The sequence below is a fragment of the Pogona vitticeps genome, chromosome 2, assembly GCF_051106095.1.
Source record: "Pogona vitticeps strain Pit_001003342236 chromosome 2, PviZW2.1, whole genome shotgun sequence".
Classification (NCBI taxonomy): domain Eukaryota; kingdom Metazoa; phylum Chordata; class Lepidosauria; order Squamata; family Agamidae; genus Pogona; species Pogona vitticeps.
Window position 1 is genome coordinate 227984290 of NC_135784.1, and position 25349 is coordinate 228009638.

Genomic DNA, 25349 nt, shown 5'->3' on the forward strand with positions numbered 1-25349 from the left:
GTCATAAATAATCTTGTTATGATTCTAAAGTAATAGTGCTTCAGTCATTCATGATCAGGCTCCTTGAGAAATACAGTGAGCTCGGCAGAGGCAAAACCAAATGGGTTCAAGTGAAATGATTTCACACTAGGGCTAGTCAGAACTTCTATTCCTGGTTTCTGCTAGTATCTCTTTTCCAAGGCCGGGAATCAGCATACATTATTTTGTAAGCATTAAAAGTGACATAGAATTATTGGGGTTGTGGGGACTAGGTTTAACAATCTAAAAGGCTTCAAAAATATACAGCAGTCCCCACCTAGGTTAAATTGCAGCATATATTTAGCTTGTGCTGTGCCATCAAATTGGATTCAGCTTATGGTGAATGTGAGATATATAAAAAGTTGTTTTGCCAGTGCCTCTCATACAGACAAACCCGTGAGCTTCCATGGCCTTGCAGGGATTTGAACCCATGCCTCCTGGGTCCTATACTATCAGTCTATCAAATATGGCACAAATATGTTTACCAGTGAAGCTTACGTTGGTACCTTTATTTTTCAGGACTGTAATGCAGATATAAAAAATAAAACAGGGCTGAGTTGCTGGATTCTAATTCTTGTCAGTATTACTCAGTGATAAGGGACGATGGGACTGGTAGTTCATCAACATTTGGAGAGCCAGGGGTTTCCCATCCTTGATTTAGACTATCCATTTGATATGCTCTCCACCATTGCATCCTTCACAGAGAATAATCGCAAGTGATGCATTCCACAGTAAAAGGCATTATTCACATCGCTGATGAAGAATGCCTACAGTCTTCACATATCAGAGGACTCCTGAGGATTCATCTATGAGAAGCCTTGTTGGCACAGTTAAACTGCAGTACTGCAGCCAAGACTGTTCAGTCCCAATGGGTTCAGGTAGCTGGCTCAAGGTTAACTCAGCTTTCTATCCTTCCAAGTTCAGTAAATTGAGTGCCCAGCTTGCAATGTATAGCCTGTATAGTTAAATTGCAAACCACCCAGGGTGCTTTAAGCACTATGGAGTGGCATATAAGCATAACATTTTGCTTTTTTAACTGTGATCTCCTTGTTTCTCCACTAGTGGTTTATCTCCTGGACTAAACAGGACTTTTTTCATCAGATCACTGAAATCGTACCACATCATTTTTTTTTGTCAGATCATGTCTGTCTTGTTATCCATCTATGGAATTCAAGGCCATTGTACATGGGGATCCCTTTCCATGTGCTTAGACCCCCTACCAACTGAACTTCAGAAGGGTTGCTTGGATGTGCTTTTAGAATGTTCTAGTGTTCTGATGGTTGCCTGCACAGTATGCTAATATGCCATCTGTGCTAATTCTCTTAGGTTATTTGTACCACCAATATTCAGCACAGTCTTCATACATATGTAGTATCTTTAACAATGGTGCAGATAGTCTAGAAGCCTGCCTTCAACCGTGACTAGCCATATGTGACATATGGATGCTACTCATAAAAAAAACTCCTTCTGAAATTGCCACACGTCTACCCATTTTTCTCAGTGTCTTCCTGACAATACCAGCTTGTTGTATACTGTAAACAGAGTTAATCCTAAGAGGCCTTGTCATCCTAATAAACATGTGATAACATCTATTGCCATTGTATGGAAAGGTTATTTAATGGAGTTAGGGTTTTAGCTTGGAATCTATTAACCATAAACAACAATTTGAAATACCGTGGGAAAGGCTGTGGCTGATTTTTGGCCCATCATTTCCCAATACAGATAGGAGAATTAGCACACTGGAAATGTCATCTTCTAAATATTGTTTCTTACACCAATGTTTCAGATCAGTACCACTTGTTTCAAAGACTGTTACAATGATACTAGATTAAAACAAACAAACCAAAAAAAAAAAAAAAAAAAAAACAGCACCTGAGAATCCATTCTCTTCCTCAAGTTAAAAACATTCATTCTCATAGCTAGAAGCCAACTTTCCCAGAAAGTCACTTGGACTCATTATACAGAAAATGGTGGGAGTGAGAATTTCCCCCCTTTTTTTATTTCCATTTGTTATTCTTTGTTTCATTTTTAGGGTTGTTGTTTTGGAATTACATGTGCATAGCAGAACAATATCAGCATTTGTAAATGTAATTCAAATTTATGCAGGGAAAAATGTTTTTTTAATACATGCCTAGTCTACATCGTTCAGTTATTATACCTACTAGATATGGGTTTCTCTGGCTGGCCTTACATCCGTCCCAGCTTTGTGCAAAAGTGTTTTATCATCTTTGATAAATGGAGGATGTGTGGCATTGTGCCCAGCTGGTGTTATTTTCTGAATCATTAACTCACATTTCCACATTCAGAAAATTCATGAAAAGCTTCTCATCTGCCCAGAAAGTTTGTGAACCCCCAGTTCTCTCCTTTATAATAAACTATTCTTAGAAAAAAAATTAGCATACAATTTGCAAACTGGTCACCTGAAGTAGAACAGATACAGTTCCTTCAACGTGTGGGTAATGCATTAAATGTATAGTAATTTAAATAGCAGCGTGAGTTAACTGATAGCGTGATGAACTAGGATTCAGAAAGCCAGGGTTCAGATTCCTGCCATGGAGAACTCAATTGGGGTGTGAAATTGGTACAGCCACTCCTTAAACACCTTGCTTACCTTTAAAGTTTCAACTTGATGGCACAAAACAAAGCAACAGCATATTTTAATAGCATTAGAAATGATCACATCTTAGTTCTGTGGGCCTAGGATCAGACTTTGGTGGTGGTCAAGAGGACATATTTGACCTTGTTTTTATTTAATTATTTATTATTTAAGAATATTTCTAAGCCACTTATTATTAAGGATAATTTCCAACAGTGAATGGTGTAGAATATGACCTGTAATAAAATGATTTTTTAAGAAAATGAAATATCTCACTAAAGAGCAGATACAGGGTTCAAATTTTGGAGAAAGCATGAGTGAAAGGACAACTCTTTAAAATACCCTTAAAGCATATCTTAAATGTTTTATGTGCAGCCAAGAGGAGAGGGTGGGGCTGGCAGATTTCACTGGGAAATATCTGAATGTCCTCACAGGTCTCCAGCTTTGTGCATACCCTCCATGAGAGACTTGTAGACTTGTGTTTTGCACACAACTGGCAAAGAATTAATTTGTAATCTCAGAAGATTTTGCATTCTTTTTTTATATTAACTCAACTCTTTCTCCTAAAAATCCTCTTGCTATCTTTATTGAATTGAACGTTTAAAAATAAATCTTTTCTAAAATATATTTAGCAAGCAAACATGTATATGAAAAGCTTAAAGCTGCAGGCATATATTTGTATAAAGTATATGAGAGTATATTTCAGAATCTATAGTCTTATACTAAACTTCAATTCATGTATATAGGCAGTATTGAGTCTAAAATGAATAACTGTGTGGCTAACAAAAACAGTACAGTATCTTCTATAGCTTAAAACTTAATATTTAAAGGACACAATGCTTTAAGACACATTCTTAATGTAAAAAAATAGAAGTACACAAAATCTTACACAAGTCACTTCAAAAAGTTACTTAAAATCTGCTTGTGGAAGAATGTTCAAGTATTATAAAAGCATGGCACAGCAGAGCATTAGGCATTCTAAATGACTCACATCTTATTACGTAATTCTTACCCACTACAGATGAGTGCAAACTGTGGTTTGGCACCTCGGCATGGTTGCGTGGATTGGGCCCACAGGTGTTGTATGGGCATTCTGGATTCCCTGCCCCTACCTCCTCCCGTGGGTGCCCAATTAGAGGCTGCATCCCAGGCTTCCCTGCCCCACCTCCTCCTCTGAGTGGGCACCTGTGGGAAGAGGCAGCGTGGGGAGTACAGGATGCCTGCACAACACCTTGGACCTGATCTGCCAAACCACTCCAAAGCGCCAAATTGCAGTTCATACCTATTTCTATCACTCACTCCTGGCAGAAATTTTCCACTCCCTCTCATTGAAAACAAAGCATTCCGAAACAGTGTGTAGTCTCCTTATATTTTTATATCTCATTCTGGGTGTAGTCAAAACAAACAACTAAGCTTGGACTCCTCAGCTTCTGAGAAACTCAGAGGTTGAAAGCTGAAGAATTTAACGAACATAAGGAGAGCCCTGCTGGATCAGGCCAAGGGCCCATCTATTCCAGCTCCCTGTATCTCACAGGGGCCCCACCAGATGCCTCCAGGAGCACAAGAGACAACTAGATACCTGTCTCCTGATGCCCCTTCCCTGCACCTGGCATTTTGAGGTACCTTCCTTTTAAGCCTGGAGATTAAACATCCCCATCATGGCTTGCAGCCTTTCTTCATAAGGGAGGTGCCCCAGCCCAGTCATCATTTTAGTTGCTCTCTTCTGCACCTTTTCCAGTTCCATTATGTCTTTTTGAGGTGCAGTGACCAGAACTGTACGCAATGCTCCAGTTGCAGCCTTACCAGCGTTTTGTACAATGGCATTATAATGTTCGCTGTTTTATTTCAATCCCCTTTTTAATGATACCTAGAATGGAATTGGCCTTCTTCACTGCTGCCACACACTGGGTTGACTTCAGACTTTGTAGAGACCAGGCCTTAGCCTTCATATGGCTATCTCAAGGTCTAAGCTAAAATTCCCCCTCCTTTCAGCAGTATTTATCAGTATAATGAAGTATACTGTCAATACAATACAATTCAAATGCATATTACATTCATCGATACTGCAGAATATATATTGTATTTTATACTCTCTTCTTTCAATAGAATGTCTCCCCATTTAAAACCTGTTATTTTCACCCACCATACCTTTTATTAAAATCAGCAATTAACAGAGCTGTAACAGAAAATGTTTAAATCTTGCCTACTGTCATATGGTAATTGTACAGTGCCATGGCTCTAATAAGATCTCTCCTGAAGATCACTGTGACGTAACAGGGCTATAAATGAGAAAGCGGTTTTTCAGGTTACATCTTTTCACAAATAGGACAAGCAATTCCTACAGCATGAAGAGCTTGCCATGGGAGTGTACAGCAGAGAGGCATCCGTAATATATGTTGACTTTGAGCACTTAGACATTTGTGTGTTTTCCCTTATGTTCAGTTGCTAATGTGAAACTCAGAATCTGCAATATCCTTACCTATCAAACTGAAGTGTACAATCAAATATTTAAGCTCCTTCTAAAATTTGGGATTCCATCATGTGTATATTTGTGTGCCCCCAAGTTCTCCATAGGTGCCAAAAGATCTCATTAGCTCTGACACAGAAGCAAGATCCAAGATTGTAAACCAACAGAACTTTATTTAACAAACTAGCAACTTGACGGAAGAACAGCTGAAGAGTTAGATCATGGTCCTAAAAATGGAGAGCAGTCAGTTCACTTTCCCCCAGACTCCCTATGTTCCCAAAAGTCTCATGTCTGTCTTTGATACTGCCCACAGTTCCAAGATGGGTGTACCAGTCTCTGTATGGTTAGCAAATCTGCTTCCAGATGGTGACATTGTCTTCTCCACCAGCACAATTGTGTAGGGGGGGGCATTGAAGGGGCATAATGAGGGGGAGGTTGTTGCACCTTCACGCTGCTGTGATGTCATAAGGCCCCCTAAAGCAGGAGCCTGGCAGGGCTTCCTTGGAAGGCTCTATTTGAAAGGACAATCTGGTGCCAGCACTCAGCTCTCCTGTTCTTCATCCTCTCCCATTCTCCACACTCTGCCACCAACTCCTACATCAACCCAGCGCTCCCCTCTCTTCCTTCTTTTACGTTCTCATTGCCTCCCTTCTCCTTTTCAAATCCTTCAAGTTCCTGTGTTTCCTCTGGTCCCTCCCCACCCATGAGGCTCTTAGAAAGTTGTGCAGTATCAGTGTCCGTCTCCACTACTGGGTCATTGACCTCCATCAGCAACTCTGGATCTGCACCCTCCACTACTGGCAATCCCCATGGCACCTTCCAGAGATAAAGGAGGGCTAGATTAATCCTGGGGTTTACCAATATTTGAAGGCACAAGACAGACCTAACCCTGAGACTCCTTCGAAATATGATACCAGCCTAAGTAAACTGAAGAACAGGAGACAGCATTTCTTGTCTTCTGCAGACAAAAGGTTGGTCCATGCTATGTTCTTTTCCTGTGCACAAGAAATCATAGCTCTCCCTAGATTTATGTTGGTACTGACAAAATTAATGTGTGAACCATACAAACAATGATATGGGTGGGAGCAATTCTCCTGATCCTACGCCAATGTTTACCCTTCAGTACATTTTGTTTTCTCACCTTGGGCAGAGTAAAAACATTTGAAATGAATAAATAAAGTAAGGTACATTGCAGTTCTTGCAAATGAAATTGCAATTTCAGGCACAATTTTTGGAGAGCAAATCCGAGCAAATATTGCGAGACATACTTTTGAATACACGTGCCTAGAAATGACTATTTCATCCATACATCAAATGATGAGGAACACTTGCTTTTGACCCAGGTGAGACTGGTGGCTCTTAGCACTGTCAGCTGTGCTAGAAAAGTGGGAGACTCATGATGAGAAAAGGTCCTGAGACTTTGATAAACCCAGGTACAGAGTTTTCAGATTTTACCTTTAAGTACTTGGAACCTTAAAGCAGCTAGTTCTTTCCTGCTTCCGCTTCTAAAAAATGAGAGAGAGAGGGAATGTTAGTGTGTATCTGTGACCTGGAGCAAATAGGCATTACTTTCCCTCCAGCATTAAAAGCTGTCCAAATTCTAGTTGCAGTTTGCTGCTTCTTATACAGATTTTTAAAGTCTTTATGGTTGTTCAGGGTCACCAAGGATGAAACTGCAGGTCACTGCAAAGTTTATAAATAATCCATACAATTTAAAAATCCGTTCCAAACTGTATTGAAATTTAAATAGGGTCGCTTTAGGTCAGTAGTCTCCTTCAAAGATAATTGAGTGGTAGAATGAAGAATTAGGCACATGGGAAAATATTTTTTAAGCAAAAAGAAAGTTCTCCTAATGAGATTATTCTATTATCATTTCAGATTCCCCATTTACTTTGAAGGACTCACTCACTGTGCCAGCTGATACCTATGAATGTGACAGGAACACAGGCCATACTCATGTAATTACTACTGAAAAAATTAAAAGCTGGCCTGCCCTCCTGGTTTATGGTTAGGCTATCATCTTCTGGGTTAATTTTGACCTGGACAAGCAAAATATTTTGTCCTTTCCAGCTGCATTCTCCTTAGTTCCTCCTAGGAACGTTTAGTGGACCATATTTAATGGCTGCCTGTCATGCTCTGATAGGTTGCTCAACTCCCCCGGGAATCCTACAGAGATACATAGACCTCCTGGGCAAAGATCAGAAGCTTGTCATTCGTGACAGCTGTCATTTATCCCAATTAAGGGTTAATGCCAGAATTACATCAAATAATCACAGACAGTCATATCAAAATTCATCTACCAAGATTTTATTTATTTATTTAAAATATTTTTACCCCACTTCTCTACTTGAAAAGGATCCAAGGCGACTTACAATGACAATGTTTAAAGCTGAAAACAATGAGTATACAGAGGTGGTTAACATCATTAAAAGACAATATTAAAACTATGAAGAATGAATAAAGAGGCATCTTACATCATTAACAGCCAATATTAAGGCAAAGATCAGTAAGTATACAAACATTTTAAAATGCCACTCAGAAATGGAAAACACAAGTAGTATTAAAAATCCAATCAAAGCAGTAATGCATAGCAATCTATCTAAAAAGCACACACATTGAGGGAAGGCATGCCTGAAAGGAAAGGTCTTCACCTTCTTGCAGAAGGACAGCAAAGATGGGGCCAGTCTGGTCTCCTATGGGAGGGGGTTCCAAAGTCTGAGTGAAGCAACAGTGAAGTGAAGGCTCCCTCATGTGTCACAGACACACCTGTGAAGATGGCAGGACCAAGAGAAAGGACTCCCCCTTAACACCCAAGCCAGCTCATAATGGGAGATATGGTCTTTGAAATAGCTTTGACCCAGGCCATTTAGGGCTCAGTAAGTTAAAATCAGCACTTTGAATTGTGCTCGGTAACTGATTGGTAGCCAGTGGAGCTGCTATAATTGGGGTGGGGTGGGATTGTGTGATCCCTGTAACCAGCCCCAGTCAACAATCTGGCTGCTGCATTTTGGATCTGTTGAAGTTTCCTTATACTTTCCATCAGCAGCCCCACATAGCGTGCATTACAATAATCCAGTTGGGAAGTAACTAGGGCATGTATCACAGTGGCCAGGTCAGATCTCTCAAAGAACAGACATAGGTGGCACACTAGTTTTAACTATGCAAATGGACTCCTGGTCACTGACAAGACCTGAGCATCCAGGCTCAGGGATGAATCCAGGAGCACCCCCAAGCTGCACACCTGTTTTTTCAATGGGAGTATAATCCCATCCAGTACAGGCTGCATCCGCATTCCTTGATCTGCCTTTCAACAGACCAGGAGCACCTATGTCTTGATATAATTCTTTTCACTGGTACAATAATTCCAGGCAACTCCAGGTTTTCCTATCTATCAAGCTTTATTTATTTACATTATTTCTACATTCCATATGCACAAAATTACTTCGCAGTTGTTGTAACATCCAAAAGTCTTACAGCCGGGTAAAAGCTATAGGCACATATATTTAAAAAATACTGTACATGAAAATTGAATTTACATTGTAAGCACATACTTAAGTCAAAAATACAGGAGCCAAATATAATCAGAAATATCAGAAATAATGTTTTGAGTCACATTCTAAAAATTAGGCTATAAAGGCAAACTGCAACTCTAGAATATAGTACATCATTTACAAATAAAGTGCATCATGATTTTAAAAGCTTTTAGAAGCCTTGAAAGCCTCCTTGTGAAGGCATAGAAAAATACCAGAGTTCTTAAACTAAGAATATATAAAATTAAAAGCATTTCTAACCTGTAAGCATATAAGAACACATACAGAAAAATCAATACTGTAAATAAAAGTTCTCACCCAGTCTGACTGTTAATGTCTATGTAAAAAGTCCATTTTTGATTTTCTGGTGCTGGTGCTGCTCTGCCCCTGATACCAGCACTATTGATATTCAGTATGTGTAGTGGAATGCAAAGCCCTCTTGTTATGGAGGAATGCCGCTATACATGTTTTATATCCCCCACCTTTCCCCTTATCTTACTTTGTTGGATTAGGATTTTAGACAGTAGGAATTTCTACATGTTCTTGTTCAGTGTAAATCACAATTCATTTTAGTCCTGTTCAGCTTCGTTACACTGACAGTCATTTGTTTACATAACATTTTTGTTGTGATCATCATTCAACTTTGTTTTTTATACTTAAGTACAACGTATTGATGAATTGCCAAGGATTCAGATATGGTGCTATTTCAACAAAAGATATTCAGCCATTTAGTTGTTGTTGTTTACACATTATGTAACCTTGATCACAGTGGCATGGGCGCGGGGGGGGTTGTTAATGTCCACAAATTGCACCATTTTTTACAGTATTCTCTCCAGAAGACACACACAGTTTTCCCCCAACTTTTTTTTTGGGGGGGGGGAATGCATCTTATGCAGCAAAAAAATACGGTAATTGCCCATGCCCCCAGTCCCCAATGGGTAGGAGAGGCATTGAAGAGTCTCACAGGTCCTGACATGAGAGCAGGAGTCTGAAATACTGTTCAGTTCATCGTATAGATTTCTCAGGAGATAGATAAGGTGGCCAGGCACAACTTCCCATAGTTTGCTGTGGTCCACACAGTCAAAGGCTATTGCATAGTCAATGAAGCAGAAGTAGATGTCTTTCTGGAACTCTCTTTGGTTTCTGCATAATCAAGCGCATGTTAGCAATTTGGTCTCTAGTTCCTCTGCCCCTTCGATATCCAGCTTGTACTTCTGGGAGTTCTCGGTCCACATACTGCTGAAGCCTAACTAGGAGGATTTTGAACTTAACCTTGTTAGCGTGTGAAATGAGTGCAATTGTACGGTAGATGGAGCATTCTTTGGCACTGCCCTTCTCACCTCCACTGGCCTTGTTGTTAGCCATACTTTCTAAGGCCCACTTGACTTCACTCTCCAGGATGTCTGGCTCAAGGTAAGCAGCCACACTATCTGCATTGTCCAGGATATCCAAATCTTTCTGGTATAATTCATCTGTGTATTCTTGCCACCTCTTCTTAATGTCTTCTGCTTCTTTGAGGTCCCTGCCATTTTTGTCCTTTATTATGTCTATCTTAGCACAAAATGTTCCTTTAATACCTCCATTTTTTTAAAACAGCTCTCTGGTTTTTCCCTTTCTATTATTTTCCTCTATTTCTTTGCACTCTTCATTTAAGAAGGCCCACTTGTCTCTCCTTGCTATTCTTTGGAAGTCAGCATTCAATTTTCTGTAACTTTCTCTATTTTCCTTGCATTTTGTTTCCCTTCTCTTCTCTGCTATTTGTAAGGCCTTGTTGGACAGCCACTTTGCTTTCTTGCATTTCCTTTTCTTTGGGATGGTTTTTGTTGCTGCCTCCTGTACAATGTTACGAGCCTCCATCCATCGTTTTTCAGGCACTCTGTCCACCAAATCGAATTCCTTAAATCTGCTCTTCACTTCCACTGTGTATTCATAAGGGATTTGGTTTAGATTATACCTGACTAGCCCAGTGGTTTTTCCTACTTTTTCAGTTTAAGCTTCAATTTTGCTATAAGAAGCTGATGATCAGAGCCACAATCAGCTCCAGGTCTTGTTTTTGCTGACTGTATAGAGCTTCTCCATCTTTGGCTGCAAAGAATAGAATCACTCTGATTTCGATATTGCCCATCTTGTGATTTCCATGTATAGAATCGCCTCTTGTGTTGTTGGAAAAGAGTGTTTGTGATGACCAACTTGTTCTCTTGACAAAACTTTATTAGCCGTTGCCCTGCTTCGTTTTGAACTCCAAGGCCAAACTTTCCTGTTGTTCCTTTTATCTCTTGACTCCCAACTTTAGCATTCCAATCCCCTAGATTGAGAACATATTTCTTTGGTGTCAGTTCTCGAAGGTGTTGTAAATCTTCATAAAATTGGTCAATTTCAGCCTCCTGAGCATCGGTGGTTGGTGCATAAACTTGGATGACTGTGATGTTGAAAGGACTGCCTTGGATTCGTATTGAAATCATTCTTCATTTTTGAGATTGTATCCCAGTACAGCTTTTCCCACTCTTTTGTTGACTATGAGGGCTACTCCATTTCTTCTATGGGATTATTGGCAACAATAGTAGATATGATAATTGTCTGAATTGAATTCGCCCATTCCTGTCCATTTTAGTTCACTGATGCCCAGGATGTCATTGTTTATTCTTGCCATCTCCTGTTTGACCACATCCAGCTTCCCAAGGTTCATAGAACTTACATTCCAGGTTCCTATGCAGAAATTTTCTTTGCAGCATCGGACTTTCCTTTCACTTATGAGCCTACTTGTGTGTTAAGATCATCAAGAGAGGCCTTTCTCTCGGTCCCACCACCTTTACAGTTGTGTTTGGTGGGGACATAGGAGAGGGCTTTCTCTGTTGCTGCCCCCAGACTTCAGAACTCCCTCCCACAGGAGCCCACCTGGCCTAACCTTCCAGAAATGTCTTTGCTGTCCTTCCAGAAGCAGGCAAAGACTTTTCTCTTTCAGCATGTTTTCCCTCAGTGACTGGCCTGAGTGAGGTTTTTAAATGGATTGTTATACCGTACTACTTGGAAGGTATTTTGGTGTTGCATTTGCTTATCATATTTTAGTGTGATGTTGTTTGGTCCTTTTCAATATTTGTATGCTCACATTGCTGGCTTTGAATACTGTCTTTTAATTATGTAAGCCACCTTGGGTCCATTTTAAAGAGGAAAGTGGGGTAAAAATATTGTAAATAAATAAAATAGGTTGGATCTTCATGGTATGCCCACCACTATCTTCAACCACAGTATGCAACGAACCAACCCCAAATGGCAAGCACCTTGCCTTTTAGACATCAGAGGCACTTCCATAGTTGCATCAGAGTGGCAGTTTTGGCTTAGGGTCACTAAGAGGTTGATTACACCACCATTGCTGCCACTATTGCCCTATGACATCCCTCAGCCCACTAAAGAACAATTGTTGGAGGACCTCTTTGGATCCTCCATCCAGGTCTCTCTCCTCTGGCTCTGCAGAGCTTTGCCACCAGACACCAATAGCTCAGTTCCTCCCTCCAATTTCTGCTCCCTGCCCATTATTCCTTTGTTCCCCTCCTCCTTTCTAGACTTTGCCCCACCTTGTGTTCCCTCTCCAGAGCCCCTGGAATTTCTTGGCATCTGGAAAAAAATTTTGCCATTTGGACATTGAAGGAGAGCCTCTCCCAATGCCCCAATGCCTTCCACTTCCAAATGTGACTCTAGTGTCTTTTTTGGCTTCATTGTCTGTTGGGTGGCAATCTTCCAGGAGTAAGGTGGCCCACAGGTTGATTGGTATGGAAAGCATGGAGGTTGGCCTGGCATTGGGCCCTTCTGAGACCCTTTCACAATAAGGCAAATGGAGTTATGATCTGTTGGATCCATCATAAGCTAAGATCAAATCTTGCACTACTACCATGAAATAATGTGGTCGAAATTCCACACATTGCAAAGAGTAGCCATCTGAAAATGCTAAGAAGAAAAAAAGAAATTTCAAGATTTATATCATGTGATCTGCATGCCTAATGTCCCAGGTTCCACTCCTGGCATCACTAAGTAAAGCTGGAAAATTCTCGCCTGAAACTCTGGACAGCCATTACCAGTTGTGGTCAATAGTCATGGGCTGGATAGACCAGACATGTGATTCAATATGTGTGTCCACTTCCTATTTTCCTAAGTCCTCATATATTGAAATGCACGCTTATTTTGCTTCTTGCTTTGAAAATCAAGATAAAGCAATGTGATCTCTCAAGGAGTTGCCCTCTTTTTTGCTTTCTAGGCATACCAGGCAGTGATTATATCAATGCTAACTACATAGATGGTTATAGAAAGCAGAATGCTTATATAGCAACTCAAGGAGCACTTCCCGAAACATTTGGAGATTTCTGGAGAATGATGTGGGAACAAAGGGGTGCAACTGTCGTCATGATGACCAAATTGGAGGAAAGGTCCAGGGTAAGACATGTTTGTATTTAAGTGTTAAGTGGGCATTCTCTTCCCAGTAGTTTACTCATGAAATAGGTTTCTAATTGCATTCTGGTACCATCATTTTCTAACTACTAGCAGTAATAATAAATGTGTACCATCAAGTCAATTTTGACTTATAGTGAGCCTTTTCAGGGTTTTCTAGGTAGCAAAGACTCAGAAGTGGTTTACCATCTCCTCTGTCTGAGGGCACCCTGGGGCTGTGCAGCTTGCCCAAGACGTCATAGGCTGGCTGTTCTGGCATGTGCAGTAGGGAACTGAATTCCCAGTCTCTGGCTCTGCAGCCAGATAGCTAACTCCCTCCTAGCTACAAGAAAGACAAAATATCTTTAATGACATTGTTGTTCATTTCAGTTCTTTCATTAGAACGATATTGCGGTAAAATATGTTAAAGCTACAGAAATTACTTTCCTTGTCTGTTGTATAATCGCTTTTTTCCCTTCCTCACACTGTTGTATTCAATCCTTCAGGCACAAGCCACTGAACATCTACCAAACAATTCCTATTAATTTCATTGGGTTTCTGTAGGGTGAGAGAGAAAAAATGTCATTATGCACATGAAAAAGTCTTGAAGCCTTTTCACTGTGAGGTATTGATCCTGCCAGACAATGCAGTGATGCTGAGGTTTAACTGCTTGTTGGAATTTATTTTACTCTTTCGCTTTAGAGTCCTTGGACATGTTTTATTTTCATGTGATCCACAGTATAATAGCATTTCCTGTATTCCTTGTAATAAATTACAAATTTCACTGACATTGCATGTGTGATACTCCTATCATGTGTCTGACAGTATGTATCAGTCTTTTTTATCATGCTGGCTTATTACCTAGCTGAGGGAGGCAGGCTGGCATGTCATATGAAATGACAATCTGTGATAGCGAAGGTGGGTTGACGATTTAACACAGTCACTTGATATCTGCAGTTAGATTAAATGCCGCTATCGGAGTCACCCGTATTCACCAAATACATCCTGAAGTACTGTGCTGTTTTAGTTTTTTATGGTTTCCTCTTGTTAAAGAATTTAGGGAAATATATCTTCCATTACCCCATAATCATTATTGAATTGCCTATTGGTTGCTTCCATAGTCAGTGTGTATTAATATAGTTACAGGAGGAACTTTTGTCAGCATAGTCTTACTGTTATCTTGGCATAGCATGTATTTCTGTGTAGAAGGTTGCTTTGAGCTAAGCAAATGAAATTCTGCCTCTTTTCTCACTATCTGCTTTTAATATAAGGTCAGCTCCTAAGTGAAATCAGCGCTACCATCCTTGGTAAGAGGAACAAACAACCCTTTGCAGAATGCTGTGTTGCTTAAATGTTCACAATTTATCATAACACTACAGGCCACTGCTAGACCATTCACGACTCACTTACTCAGTCTTCTTATTAATTGTTTTTTGTATTTTGTAGTTTGCAGTACTGGCTGCTTGATTGTTCTCTCAAAGTTATTAGCCAAAATAATACAGTAATGCCCTTAGTGTACTGTGTTACTCCGGTGGCAGCATATGCTGTGAGGCTTGGGGTACAGTTATCTTATATGTAATAGGTTGGAACTGATGTGTCTCATTTTAAGTGAGATTTTAGTGGCTATCAGAAGAGAGAAGTTTAATCTGTCCTGTTTGATAAATGATAGCCCGTATATTTAAACCGTAGTAGTCTCACTGGGAATAGCTTCCAGCTGTAAAACTAAATGTTGTGCCTATTTCTTACCTCCCTTTAAAGCTATATATGTTTGGGCTGCACAGTTTGTAACCCAGCAGGTTGGAGACATCCTACGACATGTGGAGGCTCTGTAAATCTCTGGGTTTTTTCCTTCAAGAGTTAGACCGCAAAATCAAAGTATCCAAGCTGTATTAAATAGCTGAAGGGCTTCATTTACCTGGTACAACGTATATTGTCCAAGAGCAGTAAGCAGCTATTTTAGTAAATGAATTGTGGCCTCCAGCTTCTAGCTATAAATAAGCATCTCATTAACTGTCCCGAAAGGGGTTAACACATTCCATGCACTCCAAATGAATGCCTGCAATGCCTGAAGAAGTGCTTTACTTGGCTTCCACTACCTCCCCTTGCCCAGCTCCGAGCCAAAGAAGCTGGCTTTAGGGTGACACTGTAGCAAAATGCCAAAAGGTGATGTCATTCCTGCCTGTCCATCACAGAAGCTCAAGGGGGAGGAGCCAAGGAGAGGGCAGGAGGGGCGGAGTTAGATAGACAGTAGAACAGTTGGAGAGACAGTTGGAGGTGTGGAATGGCAGTTAGGGTTTAGCAGTGAGAAGAAGAGAGTTAAGGATTTGAGCTGAGAGTGTTAGGAGAGGGAATTGAGATAAAAGATATTGAACAAGCAAGAATGAAGTTACTACTACTACCACAGAGATGTTGATTGAAAGTACGTAGTAGTTGGAATAAAAGTGATTGCATACATAATCCAATCCATGTTAAAACCTGATACAGTTCTTAAGTGATCTTATGTGATTTACTTTTATTATTTGTTTGACAATAAAAGAATACTTAATTAACGTCTGATTCCTAAGTTCTATAACCCTTAGTTTTGGCAGCAGAATACCTGGTGGCAATGTGAAGGGAAAGGGTGTGATCCCTTGTGAAGGCCAAAGAAATAGGGGCAACAAGGGTAGATTGCCACAGAGACAAAGGAACTGGTGTCAGGCACTGTTTCCCATTATCATCACCATCGTCCTGCCCCAACTATGTGAATTTTTCACTGCTTTAGTGTTCAGAAAAGTAGTCAAATCTTTCTTTGTTGGTCAGGCTTTGGATATCTCCTCTATACTTGGCATCTGTATATTTTGTTCTTTGTAATTGTTTCAAGTTGTTTTCTTAACATATGTTCTGAACTTCCTTGAGGGAGAGCAGGTTATAAAAGTGTGTGTGTGTGTGTGTGTGTGTGTGTGTGTGTGTGTGTGTGTGTGTGCGCGCGCGCATGCCATCAGAAATATATTGCATTCCATCAAATGTTGAGCTCAGAAATGTTACCTTTTGGACTAAGACTCCCAGAATCCCCCAACCACCACCCCCCAATTATATTTCTGAGTGCTGGTTTAGTAAATAGAAATCTTACTCTTATTGAATGCAGAAATGAGGGTAAGGATATGAAACATGGCTGATGAGATATGTTCAGCTTGTTGGGCCTCAGACTGTGCAGGATTTCTAACAAGGAAGGAGCTATATGTGCCCACACTTTGAAGTGGTCAGTGTAGTTCAAATGAGATGAGAAATAAAGTGCTATGAAAATGCAGCTATCATTCTGGTAGCGCTGATATTTGTTGGTGTTTTCATTCTATCCTACTTGGGAGCGAAAAGGAGTGAGCACAAGAGAGGGAAGCTTGCTTTCTCCATATTGGAAGACCTGATAATTATATTATCTTGGAGGCAAAAGCATTTTGCTGGGGGACTTCATCTCCTTTCCATCTTCCACCACGTTTCTGTTTACTTGCTTTCCCATTGCTTAGTCCTGCAGCTTTGCTTCAGCATTTCTAACCTGTGCCGCATAGATAAAGGGATTTTTGTAAGGGGGGAAGCAGGGACGCATCAGCAGAAACAAATTTAGTTGGTTCATTAGCATGTGTTAGATGTCTGACTAACCCCAGCTTTGAGAACTTACATATTCAGCAGCTGAGTACATTGAATGAAGATGTTACAGTGAATTAGTTATTCATTTGTTTGCCGATGGGGAAGCTTCAGGGCAAAAGGAGTGCTTTCATTTATAACCCTTCACATTTTATTGTTTTCACTTTAAATGTCATCCTCCAAATCTCACCTGACCTAATCAAGACCTCAGAGAGAAAATCAGTCCATTAATTCTCTATCGCACACATAATTTATATCAAAAAGGATTATACACACTGCAGTGCATGGAAGAATATTGATAACATATTTATTACATGCATGAGCTTCATTTCTATGAAATGAAAGGAAAATATTAAGGGGTGGAAACTAGAGATTAGGACAGGCAGCTGACAGTTACAGGCCAGGAATACATAAAGCAGTTTAAGGCATTAATATTCATATACTTACAACTCGTGGTAGAAATTTTTCTACAGAATTTCCATGCACCAGTGTTACATCATTATTTGGTTTACGTCTTTCAACTCACATACTTCTTATAGTCTCAGATTGTTTCCATGTCGGATTATTTAACCAACTGAAAATTTAAATTGATCTGTCTAGGCAACCAGCTAAAGGTGGAAAAGCTTTGACACAAAACAAATATTCTATTCTGCAGATTTGTTTTGTTTTGTTTTGTTTTATTATGTGTTGAGCCTCATATTTTGTGAAAGAGATGTGGCATGGTAGATTTTCTGTTACTGGCTATAGCAGAGCTACTAATACATAATGTAGTTATTTATGGCACAAAGTTAATTTATATAATTTCCATCCCAGTCATCGACAAACTTTTCCTTAGATCGATAAAACTGCATTTAAAGATAGATATGCTGACTTAAAGGAACAGGCTTTTGACTTACATCCCTTGCTAAATCGGATATTGTGTATACATTTCCCCAGTCACTGCATACAATAAGCCAGAGTTTTGCATCATTTTTGTCACAGAGTGGAGTGCGGAAAAAAATTGATCGCCACCCTACTCCTCTTTTCCCTGGAAACAATGTTTGCTAAGGTTCTTGCTTTTTTTGTTCTGGCTATGTGTGTGAACTATGCAGTCCTGGTTGCTGCACACAGGGTCTTTTCAGTAAGAAAGCTTTGGTATGAGTAGCTTTGCCAGTATATTCACCAGTAATATAGACTGCTTGTATGCTCCTAGATGGATTAGAAATAATTTAAACTACAATCTGTACACTGTAGTCTTACATTCCCTAGCATGATACAGCAAAAAAGACAGGAGGTTGAATCCAAGACCAGCTGCAAGTTTCTGTTGTCCGTTGGTGTCCAGATACCTTTGGGGTTTCCTCCTACCTGCCCTTTGCTAATCGTGTCTTTTTCAGAAGGACTGGAGTATGATTCCTTAAGAATATTATCACTTATACCAGAGGTAGCTTGCCATTTAGCACCACCTGTTTGTGAAAAACAAGTATTTTTTCAGAACTCTCCAGCGCTTTGTTTGTAACAATTTCTGAGTACTTTTTGAAGTGTGTTTCGGGTCATTGTCCTGCTGAAAGACCCATGACCTCTGGTGGGCCACTACATTGTGCCCCAAATTTATTTGGGAATCATCAGATTTCATGATACCGTTCACACAGTCAAGGCATCCAGTGCCAGAAGCAGCAAAGTAACCCCAAAACATATTTGAACCTCCACCATCTTTGACTGTAGGGACTGTGTTCTTTTCTTTGAATGCCTCATTTCTTTTTCTGTAAACAGTGCCATGATGTCCTTTACCAAAAAGCTCTACTTTTGTTTCATCTGTCCACAGTACATTCTTCCAGAAGGATTGTGGTTTTGTCACATAAGTTTTAGCATTCTCCAGTCTTGCTTTTTTATGCCTTTGTGTCAGTAATAGTGTCCTCCTGGGTCTCCTACCATAGTGTCCCTTTTCAATCAGATGGCGACAGATAGTCCGAACTGACACTGTTGTATCCTGTGTCTGCAGATCAGCTTGAATTTGTTGGGAAGTTAATCTGGGTTCTGTATCCACCATTCAAACAACCCTTCATTGTAATTTTTCAGTAATTTTGCTCTTCTGTCCACGTCCAGGAAAGTTAGCTACTTTGCCATGGGCTGTAACCCTCTTGATGCTAGTGCTCACAGTGGACACAGGAACATCAAGATCTCTGGAGATGTAGCCTTGAGATTGTTGATGTTTTTCCACAATATTTTCTCTCAAATCCACAGACAACTCTTTACACTCCATTCTTTTCTCCATGCTCAGTGTCACACACAACACAAAGATTGAGTCAACTTTCTCCATCTTAACTGGTTTCAAGTGTGATTACTATATTGCCTGCAAGTGAACTAGTTATGGGCTGAATAGAACACAGTTGGTTGTGGAATTGTACTCAGAGAGTGCTTATCCATAGCTTCTTGTCAAACCAGGAGGAGGTAACAAGTGGGGTATCACAAGGCTCAGTCCTGGGCTCAGTGCTTTTCAACTTTTTCATTAATTAGTGGAATGAAGGGGTGCAAGGAATGCTTATCAGATTTGCAGATGACACATTTGCTGATGAACATGAGTGGAATAGCTAATACCTTGGAAGACATGAACAACATTCATTCATTCATTTACCCACCCACCCTGCCTTTCTCTTTAAGAAGAACCCAAGGCAGCTTACATCATTAAAAGACTATATTGAAAGTTAAAATAATTAAATATGGAAATATTAAAAAGGATCAAACAGGTTCAAAAACATCTTGATAGGCTCAAGCACTGAATGGAAACCAACAGAATGAAATGTAACAGGGATAAGATGCAGGGGAACTAAACACACAGTTACAAGATGAGGGATATTTGGCTCAACAATACTATGAGTGAGAAAGAACTTACAAGCTGAATATGAGCCAACTGAGTGATGTTGGTGGGAAAAAAAGGCAGGTGGTATTTTGCATTAAAAGAAGATAGTCTCTAAATCCAGTGAAGTACTAGTTCCCCTCCATTCAGCACTTGTTAAGCCTATCTTGCATACTGTGTCCAGTTCTGTACATTGCACTTTAAGAAAGTTGCTGATGAATTGGAACAGGTTCAGAGTAGGGCCACAGTGATGATCAGGGGACTGGAAACCAACAATATGAGGAATGACTTAAAAGAACTGGGCATGTTCTTGATCATTCCAAGGTGCAGGACACGTAATAATGATCTCAAGGTACAGGAAATCAGGATTCAGTTGATTATCAGCGGAAAAAGTCTTATTAGAGCAATAGGACAATGGAAGAAATTACCTTGAGAGGTGGTGAGTAGAAATGAACAAAAAAACAAATGACCAAATTAATTTTAAAAATCGCTAATTTGTTGATTTGTATTCATACAAATCAATGCCCTGATGAACATGAATCAATGAATTTTTAGTGATGTTTGATTTGTCAATTTGTTTGGCTATGAAATGGCTCCCCAGGCACCTAGAGACACCAAAATTGCAGAGAAGCTTCTCCTGACTCTCCTCTACAATCCTGCCTGGTTTGGTGAAGATTGAAAATCCCCAAGCCAGCTGCTAAAGGGCACTTTCCTGGGGAACCCACTTTGTTGGTGTATGCCTCAGATTTCTGAAACCAATCCCTCACCAAACTGGGAGGGATTGAAGAGGCGGGTCAGGGGAAGCTTCCCTGCGATTTTGGTATCTAGGTGCCTGGGGGGAATTTTCCTGTGTGTATAACTTGGACCTCTGAAATCCAGACTTGGAGGGACTGTAGAGGAATGTCAGAGGAAGCTTGGTGTCTCTAGATGCTTGGGGAAGCATTTTATAGAATTTTAAAGGCAAAAATGAATAAACGAATTGATTTGTCAATTCATCAGCAAAACTTTGTAAATTCATTTTTCATGATTTGTTGACATCACAAATCAAGTGAATCACCATTTTTCTGATTCATACCCATCTTTAGTGGTGAGTGATCCAATGCTGGAAGCATTCAAAAGAGACAACCATCTGCCAGATATACTTTGATTTGGATTCCTGCATTGAACAGGGAGTTGGACTCAATGGCCTTATAAGCCCCTTCTAACTCCATTATTCTGTGGTTTTACAACAGCAGAAATGGTGAAGAAAAGCAGTATTTGATCTTTGTATGATTAGCAAGGGGTTGCTGAAATTTTAAAATACAGTTTATAATTTGATAATACACTCAAGATGCTTTTGAGGGAACAGAAGGTGGCTAAGTCCCCAAGACTGCTAAGGTATTGAGGAAAAGTAAGCAAATAAAGTCTAACTACATTCTCCCATGAGAGGTGAGTGTGCATGTCAATGTGTGTGTGTCTAAGTAAGACTAGATCTTTCTAGCAGAAAATTGCCTTTCTACACTTCAGTGGCAGGAATTGTGTTCATCATTTTGGGGGAGTGGGGTGGGGTTCTTACACATGGAAATATGCCTCCTTCAGCACCATTGATGCAAGGCAAGACTTTCTTTTGGCATCTGTGGGTTGCTGGAGTGTGATGGTTCATGCCTATTCTTTGGTAATAGATGTAGATTTTTAAACCACAGGTCTGGTGTCATCCTTCATTCTGATTGGAAAGGAAGTCATTCAGTGTTCACTGACCTTACAGCTTTCATTTCAACAAGTGGCTATGTTTCAATTTGAAGGTGTGGAGTCTGGTGGTGGATTGGTATAAGACAGTGACTTTTATGTATTTGACAGCATAACTGAGTCCTCTATTATGTCTTTTATCAAAAGAAAATTGTGAAACTGCATTATTTGTGGAGTATGTATTTTGAAACCTAGTCTAATATCATCTTTGACCTCAACCTTATGTCTGCATTGTTAGAATGATAAACTGTATTTTAAAGTAGTAGTGTGATTGATAGTGTCTGCAGTTGTATTTTGGAATGGAATCCTAGCCTGTGGCTGCTGAATTTTCTCATACAATTTTATTGTGGAGTGAGGAATGAAACTATTCACACCAAAAAGATACTACCAAAACCTGATGTCCTCTCATTGATGTCATGTCTAAAACTCTTTCAAACAAGAGGACACCAGTTTTGAATAAAATTGTATATAATTGTTGCTATGTACCAATGCAAAATTAGAAATCATTTTTAAAGCGTATACTGAATTACAGAACTGAGTCTACTAAGTCCACTCTTCAAGTAATCACTATGGATGTGCAACTTCAAGGCCCTTAATCTTCCTGTTTATAAATCTTTATTTCTCAACTTTTGACTCACAGGCCCAAGTCCTTTTGGCTAGTTATGCTCGAATATAAAAACAGTGTAATTTTTGTAGGTAAATTGCTTTAAGTTAAGAAATCACCACAGACATCTGTTGAATAATGAGTTGTTCAACTCAACATGCCATTGGTGGTGTCTATGATGATTTCCCAACTTCGGGCAGTTTGCCTCCAAAAGTTATGCCATTTGCGTAACTATGCAAGATAATTTTGGTCTCAGAGTTGTAGAATTGGAAGTGAGCACCAAGTGTCTTCGTGTTCTACCCTCTGCCAATGCAGGAGTCAGCCTTTGAATCAGGCTTGGACTTGACAAACTTTCAAGACAGAGGCACCTTCAAAAACAGCACTGTCCTCTCTAAGAAGGGGATACATGAGCATTCTACAGCAAGTCATTCCGGACAATAAAACAACTCAAATAGTGATCCCTTTTATCCTTAAAATGCGCAATGGCAAGAGCACAGGCTTCTGTGGACAGTAGTCCAGTCTTCAAATGCTGGGGTATAGCCTCTGTTTGCAGGCATTTATACATATATAACAAGAAGGGGGATGTCAGATCTAATATGAGTGCAAAAACTGAAGCAAAGTGGTCACCTTAACAGTGGGCATTAATGGTTATTAACAATTTGAGAGTGAAAAGTACAGAACTCCACACTTGGCTGTTAAGAGTTGTTCAAGGGTCATTGGTGAATGCTAAGTATAACTCTCACTGGCCATACTGTATCATGGGAGTTGTAGTCTTAAAAAAAATTCCCCACGGTCTCCTTCTAATGCTGCCAAAGTTATTGACATAGGGTTCCCCAAATGAACCATACTCTTCACTTTCTCCTTTTGGATGTTGTGTATGATTTCCACAACACTGGAGTGTCTTGTCTCTTAATTTGCATCATCTTTGCACCAATTTAGATTTCGTTTTGTTATGTGCCAGCAGATTGATTCTGGTTTATGGCAATCCAAGTAGGGTTTCTGAGGTGAGATATTTAAGGAGTTGTTTTGCCATTGCCATCCTACAGTTTTCATGGTGGAGTAGGGATATGAATCCATGTTTTCTAAATCTTAATCAGACGCTCTGTTCAAAAGAACTGCACTGGATCCCTCTTTACGTTTAGCTGTGTTCATCATAAAACAAATGTACTCATATCTAAAATGTTTGTTGCAGGTCAAATGTGACCAATATTGGCCAAGTAGAGGAACAGAAACATACGGATTGATCCAGGTGACCTTGCTGGACACTGTGGAATTGGCAACATACTGTGTCAGAACATTTGCACTTTACAAGGTACTTTTGGGTTAAGAATGCACTTGGGGTGTTTTTATGCTGAGAGTAGAACAAAGTTACTTGACAGGATGTCTAAAGCAGGGAGGACAACTTTGAAGGGTCCCAGGGCGATTTTTTGTTTCTTCACTTGTTTATCAACTTTCCATAATGTACCATCTAGTGCACTGTATTCCAACCTGGGGGTCATGACCACCAAGGGGGTTACAAAGTGTTTTCTGGAGGGTTGTGAGTCACTTCATATGTGTTGTATGTAGCCTTTGTTAAATAATGTTTTCCGTGACCTTTCTGACTTTCTGAGCAGGATGTTAAAGCTAATGTGTATGTACTGTATATGTAAGAGAAACCCTTCAGGAGAGAAAGAAGCCTCTACTTTGTGAGAATGGATGACTTCACCCCTTAAAAATTCATTTGTATGCAAATGTGGTCATGGGTTTGCAGCTTACTTGGCTATTATAAAAAGGGGTCATGACTTGAAAAATATTGGGAACCACTTATCTAGCAGAATGCCACTGCTCTGAGTGGTTTCCAACAAAAGAATAAACATAACAAAACAACCATCATGCAGCTCACATCACAATAGTATAAAGAAGCATCTCACAAAGAGCACAAGATGGCAGCCATCGTTTTTCACCCTTTCTGGATCTTCACAGGCTGTAACTGCCCTTTTTCCAAAACCTGGGGTGCCACTGTCATTCTGTATGTTGTCAGTTTATTTATTTTATTTTGCCTTATTTATTTTGAGGCTGTGTCATTTCCAATTAAAAAATATGTGTTTGGGGCCAATTTTTAAAAAAGCATTTAAGACCCCAAGGGCCCTGCAGTAGGTTTTGAATGGCCAGTTCTTCCTCCACCCCTGGCTTCTTAAGGTACTGTTGGCCATTTTCAACTCTATTTTTTGACACAAGAGGTATTGGGGGAAATGGCAATGTCTTGGAAGGGCATATGTGACCCACAGGCCACACTTTGTCCACCATGATCTAAGCGTTACCTTGAATGAAAAAATAAGTGTGTCACATGCAAGTGTTCTGTCTTATTCTAAAGAGAAGCCAAGGTCTCTGCATTGTTCTGTAACTGGAAATGATCTGTAAGCAACGTACCCTTGAACTTTCAGCTCCGCTGGACGGGGCTCTGCCTCTCTCGCATGCAGCTTTGCTCCTGCGCACACGCGTGACTTTCCCCCCTATGTTCGGGAGACAGCCCCTGTCTTCCACAGAGGGGGAAGACAGCTGTGTAGAGGGAGGCAGAGGAGTGTGCACCCAGCTTACAAGGAACCTTGTCTATAGGGCCACATAATACAGCTTTTTATATGAGGATTCCCTAGGATTTCACTTTATTTAGGAGGTCTTTATCCAGTTTCCTATTCAAACCACCTACAAAATTCCACAAAACTCAGTAAAATCCTGTAATGTTCCTTTTTGTTCTTCCTACCTTGGTTCAAATGAGCAGGGTTTTTTTTCTTATGTCGTTCTTTACATATTTTCAAACTGATCTCTTTGGTTTTCCTAGCTAAATACAACTAATTCCCTTCAATCTTTCTTATAAAAAAGGCTTTATCAGCTCTGCAGTAACGCCATGTGGTTTAGGTGCTGCAGAAATGAAAAGTACTATCACATTTCATGTTACTGGCCAGCAGCATTGCTGAGTATTTCATGAATGTAACAAAGCAAGCACAGATAGCTCTTGACTATGGGTTGCAGCTGTAGATTAACCACTGGTTTGAACTGTTTTCTGACATGAGCCTCATGCTGATGTAAAACTATACCTTCATGTCATACTGGGGTACTGCTATGGTGCTAGACATCTCAATTGAGTTTCTTATATGGCAGAATGGATCAAGTGAAAAAAGAGAAGTAAGACAATTCCAGTTCACTGCCTGGCCTGACCATGGAGTTCCAGAACATCCTACACCATTCCTAGCTTTCTTACGGCGAGTCAAAACGTGTAATCCTCCTGATGCTGGACCAATGGTTGTTCACTGCAGGTAAGAGCGGACTTGGATGTTAAAGCATTGCTAAATGTCATGTAAAAGTAATATTCTAATATTCCGTGATTTCATATTCTAAATACTGCAGTATAATAATACATTTCATTTGCCTACTTTCTCAGTTTTGTGATGGTTCTAATCCATGCATGTTTTGCTTGTAATCATAGGTAAGAATCCAGTGACATAGCAAACAAGCTCCAAAGATACAAGGTGTATTTAGAGAGGGTTCCCCTCTCCCATACT

The 25349-nt window shown here is 40.0% G+C and overlaps 1 protein-coding gene across 49 annotated transcripts in view; it reads left to right on the forward strand.

Moving 5' to 3' along the window:
• The window catches only part of PTPRD (protein tyrosine phosphatase receptor type D), a 1767834-nt gene that overhangs the window by 1684662 nt on the left and 57823 nt on the right, over nucleotides 1-25349 (forward strand). For all 49 annotated transcript variants that reach the window (XM_078384988.1, XM_078384990.1, XM_078384987.1 and 46 more), the window contains 3 exons: nucleotides 12861-13036; nucleotides 23003-23122; nucleotides 24949-25103. In XM_078384988.1, coding sequence (XP_078241114.1) covers nucleotides 12861-13036; nucleotides 23003-23122; nucleotides 24949-25103 — 451 coding nt within the window. The remainder of the gene's footprint in view (nucleotides 1-12860; nucleotides 13037-23002; nucleotides 23123-24948; nucleotides 25104-25349) is intronic.